The sequence below is a fragment of the Chiloscyllium plagiosum genome, unplaced genomic scaffold, assembly GCF_037043375.1.
Source record: "Chiloscyllium plagiosum isolate Xiang-an unplaced genomic scaffold, Cpla_swu_hap1 HiC_scaffold_22, whole genome shotgun sequence".
NCBI classification, from domain to species: domain Eukaryota; kingdom Metazoa; phylum Chordata; class Chondrichthyes; order Orectolobiformes; family Hemiscylliidae; genus Chiloscyllium; species Chiloscyllium plagiosum.
The window spans coordinates 34,651,286-34,666,733 of NW_028270160.1; the positions used below are offsets into that span (position 1 = coordinate 34,651,286).

Consider the following 15,448-nt stretch of genomic DNA (forward strand, 5'->3'; position numbering starts at 1 on the left):
TTGAAATGGGACAGATTTTCTAAAATACCCCAGGGTGGCACGGTGGCTCAGTGGTTAGCATTGCTGCATCACAGCGCCAGGGTCGCTGGTTCGATCCCTTGGGCGACTGTCTGTGTAGAGTTTGCACATTCTCCCCATGACTGTGTGGGTTTCCTCTGCGTGCTTCAGTTTCCCCCCACTGTCCAAAGATGTGTAGGTCAAGTGAATTGCCCATAGGGTTAGGTGCGTTAGTCAGGGGAAATGAGGCTGGGTGGGTTACTCTTCGGAGGGTCGGTGTGGACTTGTTGGGCCGAAGGGCCTGTTTCCACACTGTAGGGAATCTAATAAAAACCTCAACGTGTGGAAATTGTCCTACCTGAGGGAGCAGAAACAATTGAAGAATTGAGTGCAAGGACTGTTATGAGTAGAATGATTTAGTATTGCTATGCCATAGGATATTCATTTTAATGTTAGATTATAACCCAAACAATGCAAGATTTTATAGAAGGCCAGATTTCTTGTTCCGCTGTTGGAAATAAAATGTACCCTTGCTCTCAGGAGTCTTAAATGGCTTGAGGTAGGACTTACACTGCTACCCACCCCACCCCATCCTCCCTTATTATACTTGTTGGCCTGGCAACCAGCTGGAGAGGTCAGTTCATGCCACAGAGCTGCCAGCCTGGATCCAGCTCTGAAGATAAAGGGTCAGATGTCGGATAATAGGTTAGTTTAATAGTGGAGAGTTCTCAGCAGATTCAGGGGAGGAGGAGGAGTGGATTGGGGGAGTGAGGGGGTTATAAACAAGAGCAGGCAGCATGTTTTGGAAGGGGGTCATCTTTGCTGTTTGTCTGCCCCTCTTCCACAGTTATGTTTGAGTCTGGATGACATTGGAAAGGGAATATGTAGTGTCCATCAATGCTCTCGATGCCTTTAGAGAGAGGATGGCATTGTTGCGGGTAGACTGCTTTATTTTCCCCTCCAGCTCCATTTTGATTTAGTTCCTTCTTCTTGATGGTTTGCATTGCCCTTAGAGGGCTTTGCTTGTAAATACTTAATTGGTTACACAAGTGTTTTTAATTGGTTAGTGATTTATAAAGAAAATATATTTAAAAAGTCACAGTGATTTTGGTGATGGGAAAATCACCCACTTGTGTGTGATAGTACTTCTGGGTATATCGAAGAAAATTTAGCAATGGGCTTCTTTAGTGATAGCATCCTTGTCTCTGAAGCAGGAGACATGGATTCAAGTTCCACCTGCTCCAGAGGTGTGCAACAACTTTTCAGGAGTTCTCATGATATGGTAATAATGTCCTTACCTGTGGGCCAGGAGGCCTGGGTTCAAGTTCCACCTGCTCCAGAGGTGTGTAATAACATCTCGTGGTTTGCTTTGGAAAATATATGGAATAGAAGAAGGCTTTAGGAGTGGGCAAGGGGTCCTTCTGGCACAGTAGTAATGTCCCTACCTTTGAGCTGGGAGACACAGGTTCAAGTCCCACCTGCACCAAAGATGTATACTAGCCTATCTGAATGGGTCAATTAAAAATAAAGGGGCTCTTATGGCACAGTTGTAGCCTCCCTACCTTGAACCAGGAGGCCTAGTTTTGAATCCTACCTCCTCCAGAAGGTGTGTATGACATCTCTGAACAGATTGATGAGAAAATGTCTTTAGAGATGAGCAGATGCACACTGGGAACTTTATCCAGAAAGTTTTATGGGCTCACCCTGCCTGCAAAGGACCATAAAATTCTCCCCATAGCTGCAATCCTGCTGGTAAAAGCAAAGTAAGGCAAATCATTTTATTATATCAGAATTGTTGAGTTGAATTCAAAGTAATTTCAGATTTCTTCAAACATGTTGATCATGACACAAGGCCATTTTCTTACACTTCTAGATCATAGATTTGATTAAACTTCAACCATGCAACTCCCAGTTAAGTTATTGTTATTTTGGACAAACCAGAGATGGAGCAGAATCTTCAAATATTAGAACACTTGGAGAAAATTGTGTACTGCTATTACTAACAATGATAGACTGAAGGATAGATCAATAACTGACAAGGACATCATGCACTTTGTGTGTAATTTGTATCAGGTTAACTGTCCAACACATACATTGATGTAAGTTAAATTATCTCATTGCTAATGCATGCCAACAGCAGACATTACATTTTCAAATATGTAAGAATGGAAAATTGGCCCAGTAATGTTTCTTGGAGATTTATGACATTAAATTTATTATACAACCCCTTTCTGTAAAGTTATAGATATTATTTTGATAATCTCTGTCACTGTGTTCACTGGGAATTAAATTGTTAAATATAAAAACAAAATAGTAGAATCAAATATTGTAGTTCAGCAGTCTTGGAGATGCACTACATGCTTCAGTAGAATGGAGACATCAAAGTAATCTTTTATTCACTAGCAAATCTCTCATGGTGCAAAACAGTAAATCAGATATTTGAAGGTTGGGGCTTATCAGTGTTCTGCTTGTCAATCTATGAATTTCTGCCCATTAATTTTAATTGGTGTAAAGTCACAAGCTACTGAGCATAGAATAGGACAATTTCACCCAGAATCGCAGTTACCAGTATATGATCAACATGTTGCTGTTTCTATCGCTTCTGGATTATTCTGCTGCAATGTTTCCTTCTTTTCATCTCTGCATAATTCTTATTGTCTGTCTTCCTGCTCTTTCAGGACGGTCTCCGTCATTTGCAATGGTTTCTTTACATCATCATTGTAACCTCAACTTCACTTTCTTACCTACCCTTTCACTCCATTTTAGATTATATTAGTTACAGTGTGGAAACAGGCCTTTTGGCCAAACAAGTCCACACCGACCCTCTGAAGAGCAACCCACCCAGACCCATTCCCCTACATTTACCCCTTCACCTAACACTACGGACATTTTAGCATGGCCAATTCACCTAACCTGCACATTTTTGGACTGTGGGAGGAAACTGGAGCACCCGGAGGAAACCCATGCAGACATGGGGAGAATGTGCAAACTCCACACAGTTGCCCGAGGCGGGAATTGAACCCGGGTCTCTGGCACTGTGAGGCAGCAGTGCTAACCATTGAACCACCGTGCTTTCTTCCCAAGAATCTATCCACTCTGTCTTAAAAATACTTAAAGACTTTACTTCCACTTCCTATTAAAGAAAGAAAGTTCCAAAGACTCATGACCCTCAGACAGAAATAAATTCTTGTCATCCCTGTCTTAAATGAATGAGCCTTTATTTTTACATGGTGACCGTACTTTTGCTGCTTAAGTTCTAAAACTACAAAGATATGCAAGGAAGGAGCAAATTACTGCAGATGCTGGAATCTGGATTGAAAACAAAAAAAATGTTGGGGATTACAGCATCCATGGAAAAACAGCAAAAGCTGTGCCTCACTCTGGATGTGCTGTCTCCTTCCTGACTGTGTGAAGCTTACTTATCGCACACTTTCAACCGCCCCACCCTGCCCAATGGAATTTAAGTTCCACATCAAACCGTTTGTTAATACATGTTGCTATCAATCAAACCATGGAAATGAAACACAGAAACAGAAATTGCTGGAGAAACTTAGCATCTCTGGCAGCATCTGTGGGAAGAAAGCAGATTCAACATTTCGAGTCTGCTAACTCTTCACCAGAACCCAGGAAAATGAGGGGTAGCATGCTCAATGTTTCATGTTGTTGGTTACAACTCCACCATAAAGCCTTTTAATGCACGTGTTGGGCTGTATGAATATAAGTTAAAGTAAAGCTACAGGAATGATTTTGTTAAACTTGAAAGGGTGCAGAAGAGAGTTATGTTGCTGGGGTTGGAGGGTTTTTGAGCTACAGGGAGAGGTTGAATATGCTGGGCTATTTTCCCTGGAGGGTCAGAGGCTGAAGGGTGATCTTACAGAGGTTTATAAAATCATGAGGTAGGGTGAATAGCCAAGGTCTTTTTCTCAGGGCAGGGGAGTTCAAAACTAAAGGGCATAGTTTAAGGTGAGAGGAGAAGATATAAAAGGGACGTAACGTGCAATATTTTCACTCAGAAGGTGGTGCATATATGGATTGAGCTGCCAGAGGAAGTGGTGGAAGCTGGTACAATTCCAACATTGAAAAGGCATCTGGATGAGTATTTGAATAGGAAGGATTTAGAGGTACATGGGCCAGATAGTAACAATTTGGAGTAGATTAATTTAGGATATCTGGTTGGCCTGGACGAGTTGGACCGAAAGGTCTGTTTCCATACTGTAAATCTCTACGGCACGAAGCTAACGTTTTGAATCTAGGTGACTCTTCATCAGAGATGATGTGAAGTGTAGAGGGGGCAGCACTTATGCAACAGTGAGGGGTGGTGTAATGCTGGGGGAGAAAAGTTGCTGAAAGTGTAGATTATGTGATCAGAATTTGAGAATGGCAGAACAATGGATGTCTAACAGCTAAACTAGAAAGAACAGATAGCCCCACTGGAGTAGGGGAAGGGGAAGGTTCTGTTAATGGAAACTATTATTCTTGCACGTGATGGGAATATACCAAGAAGAGAAATAAACAATTCCACATAAGGGAAAACTAACAAGATTAAACTACTATGACTATATCTCTTAACGACCAGCATCAGGAGTAAATTATACAAGTTCTCTTAATTTTGTGGTTAAATTGCTCATGGTCTAAAATGGTCATGAAGTTATCCACCTAACCATATGCAGACTTTATTGTTTTACCTGTCTGATTTGTTTCCCATTCAGTATATTATAGAAACTTTGAGGAAGTATCTGACAATGGTTGGACCTAGGACACCGGACTGGGAAACTCATGCAACAATGCTTGTTGGATAAGATGGTTGACCTCCAGTAACCACAACTATCTTCCCATTAGATCAATGGACAGTATCCTCCAATTACCATTGACACCAGTTTTGCTTGGGTTTCTTAATGCCACATTTATTTTGTCAAAGGCAGTCACCCTTACCTCACTTTCTGAGGACAGGTCCTTCCTGCCATTGCAACTTCTCCCAATTTCCCCAACTCCTTACTTCATCCAGCCATTAATGATAGGGTCACCAATTCAATCCCAGGCTTTAAAATTCCCTACCCAAAATTCTGCCTTTCTATTTTTCATTCACCCTTGAAAACCATTTGTAAAACCCTTTTTTAAATCAAACATTCAGTCACTTTCCCTAATCCTGCATATATGGTGTATTACTGTGCTACAACAATCAAGAGGTTCTAATTGAACCTTTTTTTGCTAAGGTGGATGATTACCATACAATGGCAGAAGATTACACATTGCATTAATACTCATGGATGAGGGAGAGAAAGAGACATCCTGTTCTTGAATGTCATTCAGCCACATCTGCAGGAAACATGTGTATGCTTGCCTGGATATTGTACATAGACAGGATTAGACTGCTGAATAGCTTGCTGACACTGAATGCACAGAAGAAGAAAGATCATTTGGGTCAGATACCAAAGGGCTGTCAGCACCTCTGGACCCATGCTCACATGATTCAACACCATCAAGAAATTAAGAGAGGAAAAGAAATAAAACACATGGCTATCAAGAACCTTTAACACAGCAGTCAGTTTCTTTTAACAAAGAACAGTCTTGTCAATATATATGTTGGATGCCTGTTGTACAACAAGGGAAAAAAATACCTTTTTTGCAGTAAGATTTCAGGCACTACACTTACCATGTATCTTTACTTCTGGGAGAAAAGGCAATTGTTATTCCAATTATATTTGCCTGGAAATGTGGTATAAGTTCAATAGTGGAGTACCAAAATTAGAGTTATATGCTGCATTTATAAACTGTAATAATTTTTATTTAAAAATTACAGATATAGAATAAAACAATGGTTTGTTATGTAATAATGTAACAGTTCTTTAGCTGAACAATGAGTGTAATTAAATAAAGTACATAGAATATGCAATATTTCTTGTATTAATCATGCAGCCAGTGTCAGTGTTTAATCCAGTTTTTATTCTTTCACAGGATGACTATTTCAAATTATCTTTCACTAAAGGCAGATGGACTGTGAGACTATAGAAAAGGCATTATTTAGTCTTTAAATAAATGAAACAAACATAAAATCTAGTTACATAATGCTTTTGGGTAGTCGATCCAAACACAGGCATGATAATTAAAGGTGAGCTGTTAATCAGCTTTTAGGGCTATTTGACGTGGTTCACAAATGCTAACTGTTGCCCTGGTAGAGAATATAACCTAAAATTCAAAATATGCAAATACATGATTAAATTATTGATTATTTTTGATTAGTTTTGCAATTTTAACCTATCAATTAATAGATTTTCCACATCGCTGTCAGCTTACATTATTCTAAGTTATATACAATTATTGCAAAACTTGCTTTGTGAATATAATTTGCCATATTGAGCTCTATTCAAAGACTATTCATTAATAATTGTTGCACTGGGCCATTATAGAACTATTTAAAAAAAAGCAGATTACTTCAATATATGAAGTGTATAGTTTCATACGTGTATAATATTCCTATATGGTTTCAAAGTGGTTTGATTCTTTTCAGCAAAACTGCCTGCAATTTTCAAAAAGATGAAGCGCAGAAAGACTGAAATAATGAGTCCTCAATTGAGTACTTGTGCACCAGGGCATATTTTTTCTGAGTTGTTCTCCACACCTTTATTCCTTCTCCTTTTATGTAGCTTTATTTTCAGGCCCTGTAAAGATTAACCAAGCTCAATAAATGTCACTATCCTTTCCTGATCACTGCTATAGGGTGTGATGTTAGATGAAGGTTCATCCATACACCTTCTGTAACTGAACCTGCATCCAATTGCTTTGGAAGGTCTTTGAGGACTTCACAAAAGTAATCAAAAATTCTATGTGTTGATTCTTAACTGTATCAACCTCTATTTGACATATTCCAAACAGAATGAGTGACATTTGGCCTCCATCTATAAATGAGTAAATGCTAAATAATCTGCAACTATTGCTAGACATTTGTCCAACAGGTCAAATCGTATCTGATGTTGAGACAGTCGACCAACAAGATACACCTTTACAGGCTTATGAGGGCTATGGGTCTCAATCAAATATCAAATATGGGTCATAGGTAGATAGGATAGTGAAGAATGTGTTTGGTATGCTTTCCTTTCTTGGTCAGAGTATTGAGTATAGGAGTTGGGAGGTCATGTTGCGGCTGTACAGGACATTGGTTAGGCCACTGTTGGAATATTAAAAGCAATTCTGGTCTCCTTCCTGTCGGAAAGATGTTGTGAAATTTGAAAGAGTTCAGAAGGGATTTACAAGGATGTTGCCAGGGTTGGAGGATTTGAGCTATAGGGAGAGGCTTAACCGGCTGGGGCTGTTTTCACTAGAGTGTCAGAGGCTGAGGGGTGACCTTATAGAGATATATAAAATCATGAGGGGCATGGACAGGACAAATAGACAAGGTCTTTTCCCTGGATTGGGGGAGTCCAGAACTAGAGAGCATAGGTTTAGGGTGAGAGGGGAAAGATATAAAAGGGACCTAAAGTGTAACTTTTCACGCAGAGGGTGGTACATGTATGGAATGAGCTGCCAGAGGAAATGGTGGAGGCTGGTACATTTGCAACATTTAAAAGGCATTTGGATGGGTATATGAATAGGAAGGGTTTGGAGGGATATGGGCCTGGTGCTGGCAGGTGGGACTAGAGTGGGTTGGGATAACTGTTGGCATGGCCGGATTGGACTGAAGGGTCTGTTTCCATGCTGTACATCTCTATGACTCTATGACACTATAAGCTATTGGCTAGGCTTGGATAGAAGATAGGCACTTTTTGTGATGTTACAAGTTCATTGTGATTTTGTTTGCTTTTATACTAGAATACTGTGTCAATCTGCTACAGGCCAGTTTTACCGTGCATTTTATTGCATAAACGTGGTTCAGTGGATCAAGGGAGGGCTTGAGGGGGAGAGAAGTGTGAATTGAATGATCCAGCAATTCTTAATCTGACTCTGAGACTAACACAAATCATAAAAAACATCCAGAACTGTGACCAAAGGCAACAAGTGCAACAGGTATGCAGAAATCCTGGCTAAACTGATTCCAGTGGATGAAGATTAAATAAAATGTATAACTATTAAACACTCATTATTTCTGTTGTAAATGCAGCTCTGTCTAATGAACCAATGAACTCTCTACTGTGAAATAGTGATAAGCTATGGTTTCACAAAATATGAATCTTTATGAAGATTCAGAAAATTTGTAGTTTAAAAATGAATGGATTCAAACTTAATAGGTTGGGGTTGAGCAATTAGCATTTTAGTAAATTGTAGTGGCTTCAATGATAACATTTCTCTAGAAGGTAACAGTCCTTCATGCTGATTCTTGCCCATTGTCATTGGTTCTCTGTAGTATTTGGTCAAGCAATTTCTAGGAGGAACAATAAAAAGAAATTAACATCAGCAAAGTGAGATGGATGCTGACTAGTAAGTCTCTTTGGCTGTCGTACCTTTTTGAAAAGCTCAGCACGCAATCGATTTGTTTGAGAAATAATTTTCTTCTTCTCTTCCTCCTTTTTCCTTTTCACCTCTGGCAGCATGTTATAAATTCTGTCATGCAATTTTGAAATGAAAACAGACATTAGACCTTAGCAGCCTTTATATGGTTGTGTATTGCAGGAAATGAATTTGATGACCATCTTTCAAGTAACACAGGACAGAAATAACTGTCACTAGGAAAGGGAATCTAGTAAACTGACTGAGATTCCCTGGCTTAGTATAACCTTTTCAGCTGCATTTGACTTTAGGTAACTTCAAGTTATTGAGGCCCCTGCTATAATTAAGCATTTCCATGACTCGGATTTAAAACACCTAATTTAGTATTGACGTAACAAAAGTAATCAATTTGACATCTATGCATCTCAATTTGAATTTACCCAATCAATTTCTCCTTCAAATGTTTCTCTGCACAGCCAGCAACTTTTGTCTCTGAAAATGTTATACCTAACATTTTCATCTTGAAGCTACAAAAATGTATATAATTTAGCTCTTTGCCCTGAAGCTATCCTTGGCGCATCTATATTTCACCAAAAAAGATGCCCAGCACTCAGTCCCTTACTACACTGCCTCAAACACTGTGTGCCCCACTCTCCAGCACCATGTTTTCTTGCTTGCGTTATAAATTGAGCTTTCATCTGTTAACTTTAGCTACCCATTTTCAGAAAGTAACACCAGCAAAGTGAGATGGATGCTGATCAGTATGTCTCTTTTGGTTGTCGTACCTTCTTGAAAACTTCAGATAAATAACAGATTTAATTTTTAGCTTGAAGTTGTTAGGCTGCCTAGGATAGTTATTGGCTGCATTCAGACTGTATTCCTCCAATACTGTAGAACTTTCTCTGGATTAAACTGGGATTTTTTTTCCACCATGAAAATCAGTTGTACCAGTAGATGGAACCTTCTGAAGATGGTAGGAGTCTCACCTGATAGCTGGGGTGCAGCATGTTGCACCTTCTGCAGAAAGTCCATTGAATCATGCACCGGTCAAATATTTGTGAGTCATTTGGAAGCCCTTTCCCACAATCGGGACCTGGGACAGGAGGTCTCACCCACCAAGAATTGCTGACAATTCAGCAATCAGCAGGTCTTTTGCTTGGCACTATCAGCATAGTGGTGGGGACTGTTCCCAGTCCAGAGATAAGTGAACTCGGTGGTTTGTGGTAATGGAGTTACAGAGATAAGGAGGCCAGGCAAAAGTGAGGACTGCAGATGCTGGAAACCAGAGTTTAGACCAGAGTGGTGCTGGAAAAGCACAGCAGGTCAGACAGCATGTGAGGAGCAGGAAAATCGACGTTTCAGGCAAAAGCCCTTCATCAGGAATAGAGGCAGGAAGCGTCCAGGGTGGAGAGATAAATGGGTGTGTGTGTGGGGACACGGTGGGGCTGGGGAGAAGGTAGCAAAGAGTACAATAGATGAGTGGGGGTGGGGATGGAGGTGATAGGTCAGAGAGGAGGGTGGGGGAAGGTAGCAAAGAGTACAATAGGTGAATAGGAGTGGGGATGGAGGTGATAGGTCAGAGGGGAGGGTGGAGTGAATAGGTGGAAAGGGAGATTGGCAGGTAGGACAGGTCATGAGGACAGTGCTGAGTTGGAAGGTTGGAACTGAGGTAAAGTGGGGGAGGGGAAATGAGAAAACTGGTGAAGTCCACATTGATGCCCTGGGGTTGAAGTGTTCCGTGGCAGAAGAGATAAGGAGGAAGTCAGCAGCTAGGTAGCTCTCAGCACCCTTCCTATCCTTGCTAATTCTGGCTTACTCAATCAGACACTCTATCCTCTCTCAGGGGCGATGCATCTCAAGCAGCTTGTCTGGTTTAACTGTTGTGACAGGCCTTCCTATAGTAAGCTTAACATTCAGAGCAGCAGAATACAGTCCCTCATTGGTCATTAATTGATCAATTTGTCAGCAGGTTGGGAAGACTGACTTGTGTGACGGGGGCAGGAACTTGGATTATGCTCACCATCCAATATCCTGCTTGATTTAATGCCCTTCCCCATCTCCAAACACAGAGGGAGTAGAAGATTTTAAGCAAAGAATTCAGGTGTACAATTAATCCAATAATTGCACTGTATAAAGACAAAAAAAGATTCTGCTCCAACCTCTCCAGGCATAGTTCTATTTTGCAGCTGCTCAGTATTTGGCTCAACATAAAAAGTTGTGTTTCTTAGAAATGACAGTGTCCATAACTGGATCCAAATGGCAATCATTTATATCAAGACTTCCTTCAGTTTATTGAAATGTTTACAGAGATAAGTTTATAGAAATAGAAATAAAGCTAAATTAGTAATATTTTTCAATAAAAACAGAAAAACTCAGCAGGTCTGGCAGCATCCACGGAGAAAGAAACAGAGTTAACATATTGAGTCCAGTAAGACCCGTCTTCAGTAATATTCTGTGATTCAGTACGGCATGAAAGGTGAACAGAAGAACCAGTGCCACCCCAGCTCTATCATCATTAGCCACCTCACAAAAAGATTTAAAGCAGCCTCATGACAAACCAAAACAGTCTTCAACTCAGGCTACATTTGATTGTGAACTGCACACACACTCAGTTTTTAAAAAAATAGAATTTATTTACAAGATTACTGAATGAAACAAACTAACAAGAACAGAATACTGAATAACTTAACCTATCTGAAAACCCAGCAGATCATCCCAACTTAATGATGCAACAATCCCCTAAAACACCCCTTGGCACAAAAGGTAAAATCAAACACATGGTCTTACAGGACAGATGTCACAGAGAGAGAGAGAGAGAGAGAGAGAGTCAGGATGGAACTTTTTATTTGGATTCAGCAGCTGCACAACTGCCTGACTGCTTTCAGTGAATAGCCAGACCAAACTAAACCAGAGAAAGGCTAAGCTGGGAGTACTGGCCATTCCCTTTTCATTGTACAAGTATTTTTTTAAACTTAAAAGCCTTTTGCCTGAAGCAGTTTCTGTTAGCTATAATCAAACTGGTCCTAAAACCCTTCAAACTTAGACTTTTCGGAGCCTGTGTCTATTATGACCTCCCAGAAGAAAAACCAAGGAAAACATAACCTTGTTAATTAAAGGAGCAGCATCATCACACAAAACAGAGATTAATTTATATTGCTGAAAGTTAATAAGGAAACATTATTAGCTAAAATACAGATACAAAACTTATGATGGTTACAGCACTTATAAAGATGTACATATGATGAGCTCTTTATTGTGACAGACCTAATACCTGCTTGAAAGTTTTCTATCCTAAGTTAAAGAGGTAGACCTGATGTCAGATCTATTGTTGAATTATTGGAGTCTGCTTATTTGTACTAATGGACTCAATAGATACAGCAGACATTGAGAAGAAGAGAAATATGTTCTTGTTCCTCAGTACCTCTGCAATTATTGCACTTAGAGAGAGTCATAGAATTGCACAGCATGGAAACAGACCCTTCGATCGAACTCATTCATGCTGACTAGATAACCTAACCTAATCTCATCCAATTTGCTAGCACTTGATTCATATCCCTTCCTATTCATATAACCAACCAGATGCCTTTTAAATTCTGTAATTGTACAGGTCGACAATCCTTTATCCGAAATCCCAAAATCGGAAAAGCTCCAAGGTCTGAAGGTTTTTTTGTAAAGTTTTTTCTCATTAACAATTAAACTCCATCTGCCACTTCTCAGCCCATTGGCCCATCTGATCAAGATCCCATTGTTATCTGATGTAACCTCCTTCGCTGTCCACTACACCTCCAATTTTGGTGCCATCAACAAGCTTACTAATTATACCTCTTATGCTCACATCCAAATCATTTATATAAATGACGAAAAGTAGTGGATCCAGCACCGATCCTTGTGGCACTCCACTGGTCACAGGCCTCCAGTCTGAAAAACAACCATCCACCACCATCCTCTGTCTTCGACCTTTGAGCCAGTTCTGTATTCAAATGGTTAGTTCTCCCTGTATTCCATGAGATCTAACCTTGCGAACCAGTCTCCCATGAGGAACCTTGTTGAACACCTTTCTAAATCCATATAGATCATGTCCACCACTCTGCCCTCATCAATCCTCTTTGTTACTTTTTCAAAAAGCTCAATCAAGTTCGTGAGACATGATTTCCCACATACAAAGCCATGTTGCCTATCCCTATTCATTCCATGCCTTTCCAAATAAATGCAGTTCCTGGCCCTGAGGATTCCCTCCAATAACTTGCTCACCATCGATGTCAGGCTCACCGGTCTATAGATTCCTGACTTATCCTTTACACCTTTCTTAAATAGTGCTACCACGTTAGCCAACCTCCAGTCTTCTGGCACCTCACCTGTGACAATCGATGATACAAATATCTCAGCAAGAGGCCCAACAATCACTTCCCTAGCTTCCCATAGAATTCTAGTGTACTGGGTTCTGGGATTTATCCACTTTTATGCATCTCAAGACATCCGGCAACTCCTCCTCCATAATATATTTTTCAAGATGTCACAATCTATTACCCCACATTCTATATCTTCCATGTCCTTCTCCACAGTAAACACTGATGCAAGATACTCATTTAGTATCTTCCCCATCACCTGTGGCTCCACATGTAGGCTGCCTTGCTAATCTTGGAGGGGTTCTATTCTCTCTTTAGTTACCTTTTTGTCCTTAATGTCTTAACCCTTTGGATTCTCTTTAACTCTATTTGCCCCGTTTTTGCCCTCCTGACTTCCCTCTTAAGTATACTCCTACTTTATACTCTTTATACTCTTTTTAAGATTCACACGATCTCTGCCGTCTGCGCCTGATGTTTGCTTTCTTCTTTATCTTGATCAAAACCTCAACTTCTCTTGTCATCCATCATTCCCTACACCTAACCGGCCTTTCCTTTCACCCTAACAGGAATATACTGTCTCTGGACTGTCGTCATCTCATTTTTGAAGGATTCCCATTTTTCAGCCATCCCTTTACCTGTGAACATCTGCCCCCAATCAGCTTTTGGAAGTTCTTGCCTAATACCATCAAACTCTGCCTTGCCCCAGTTTAGAACTTCAGTGTTTAGATCTGGTCTATCCTTTTCCATCATTATTTTAAAACTAAGAGAATTATAGTTGCTGGCCCCAAAGTGCTCCCCCACTGACACCTCAGTCACCTGCCTTATTTCCCAAGAGTAGGTCAAGTTTTACACCTTGCTGGAAAAGCGCAGCAGGTCAGGCAGCATCCAAGGGACAGGAGAATCGATGTTTCGGGCATAAGCCCTTCTTCAGGAATTCCTGAAGGAGGGCTTATGCCCGAAATGTCGATTCTCCTGCCCCTTGGATGCTGCCTGACCTGCTGCGCTTTTCCAGCAACACATTTTTCAGCTCTGATCTCCAGCATCTGCAGTCCTCACTTTCTCCAAGTTTTACACCTTCTCTAGTAGGTATATCCACATACTGAATCAGAAAGTTTTCTTGAACACACTTAAATTCCATTCCATCTAAACCCTCAACACTATGGCAGTCCCAGTCTATGTTTGGAAAATTAAAATCCCCAACCATAACAACCCTATTATTCTTACAGACAACTGAAATTTCCTTACAAATTTCTTTCTCAATTTCCTGCTGATTAGGCAACCTGTAATATAATCCCAATAAGGTGACCATCTCTTTGTTATTTCTCAGTTCCACCCAACTAACTTCCCTGGATGCATTCCCAGGAATATCCTCCCTAAGTATAGGTGTAATGCTGTCCCTTCTCAAAAATGCCACCCCCCCTCCTCTCCTACCCCCCTTTCTATCCTTCCTGTAGCATTTGTATACTGGAATATTAAGTTGTCAATCCTGTCCATCCCTGAGCCACATTTCTATAGTTGCCACGATGTCCCAGTCCCATGTTCTTAACCATGCCCTGAGTTCATCTGCCTTCCCTGCTAGGCATCTTGCATTGAAGTAAATGCAGTTTAATTTATCAGTCCTACCTTGTTCTCTGCTTTGCTTCCTTCCTGTGCTGACTGACTGACTCCTTTTCCCAACTGTACCAGTTTCAGATTGATCTCTTTCCTCACTACCTCCCTGGACCCCCCATCCCCCCCGTCCCCCCCGTCCCCCCAACTTTACTCGATGAAATCCTTCCGAGCAGCTCTAGCAAATCTCCTTGCCAGTATATTAGACCCGTTCCAATTCAAGTGCAATCCATCCTTCTTGTACTGGTCACTTCTATCCCAGAAGAGTTTCCAATGATACAAAAACTTCTCCTCTGCACCAGCTCCTCAGCCATCTATTTGCCTGCTCTATCCTCCTATTCCTACCCTCACTACCTTGTAGCTTACCGGGAATAATCCAAGTATTAGTACACTGGGGGACCTCCTTTTTAACTTCCTGCCTAACTTTCTACATTCTCCCTTCAGAATCTCATCCTTTTCCCTTCCGATGTTGTTACTTCCAATGTATACAATAATCTCCTGCTGGTCCCTGTCCCCTTTGAGTAGATTTTGCACCCTCCGAAATATCATTGATCCTGGCAGTGGGGAGGCAACACACCATTCTGATTTTTCGTTGCCAGCCACAGAAACATCTGTCTGTGCCTCTGACTAGAGTCCCCTAAAACAATCGATTGCTTGGAACCAGACGTACCCCTCATTACATTAGAGCCAGTCTCGATAATAGAGACCTGGCTGTCCGTGCTACATTCCCCTGAAAGTCCATCACCCCCTATATTTTCCAAAACAACGTACTTGTTTGAAATGAGGATGGCCGCAGAAGATTCCTGCACTACCTGCCTACCTCTCCTACCTTTCACTTGTGGATTGCCTGGATTCTTTTGGCAGATCAGTGGTTGATTCTGAAAGATGTTTTCCTTGAATTTTCTTTAGTCAAGAACTGTCTGTTTAAGAATGTAACTCATTGTTCTTCCTGGAGATGTCTGTTTAAAATGGTGTCTCACAGATTCTTATGTATATCAAAACCTAAGATCACTGTTGTGCTAACCTCTGATGAATCATTCTTCCCCAAAGCAAAAACAATTGTGCAGTAATTCCCT

General features: G+C 40.8%; 1 protein-coding gene across 2 annotated transcripts in view; it reads right to left on the reverse strand.

The window, feature by feature from the left end:
- Positions 1-5,767: 5,767 nt before the first annotated feature.
- cunh10orf90 (chromosome unknown C10orf90 homolog) overlaps positions 5,768-15,448 on the reverse strand; it is a 201,701-nt gene continuing 192,020 nt past the window's right edge. For both annotated transcript variants that reach the window (XM_043712607.2, XM_043712608.2), the window contains exons 9-10: positions 8,433-8,532; positions 5,768-8,353 (exon numbers count right to left, since the gene is read on the reverse strand). In XM_043712607.2, coding sequence (XP_043568542.2) covers positions 8,297-8,353; positions 8,433-8,532 — 157 coding nt within the window. In that variant the 3' untranslated portion in view covers positions 5,768-8,296. The remainder of the gene's footprint in view (positions 8,354-8,432; positions 8,533-15,448) is intronic.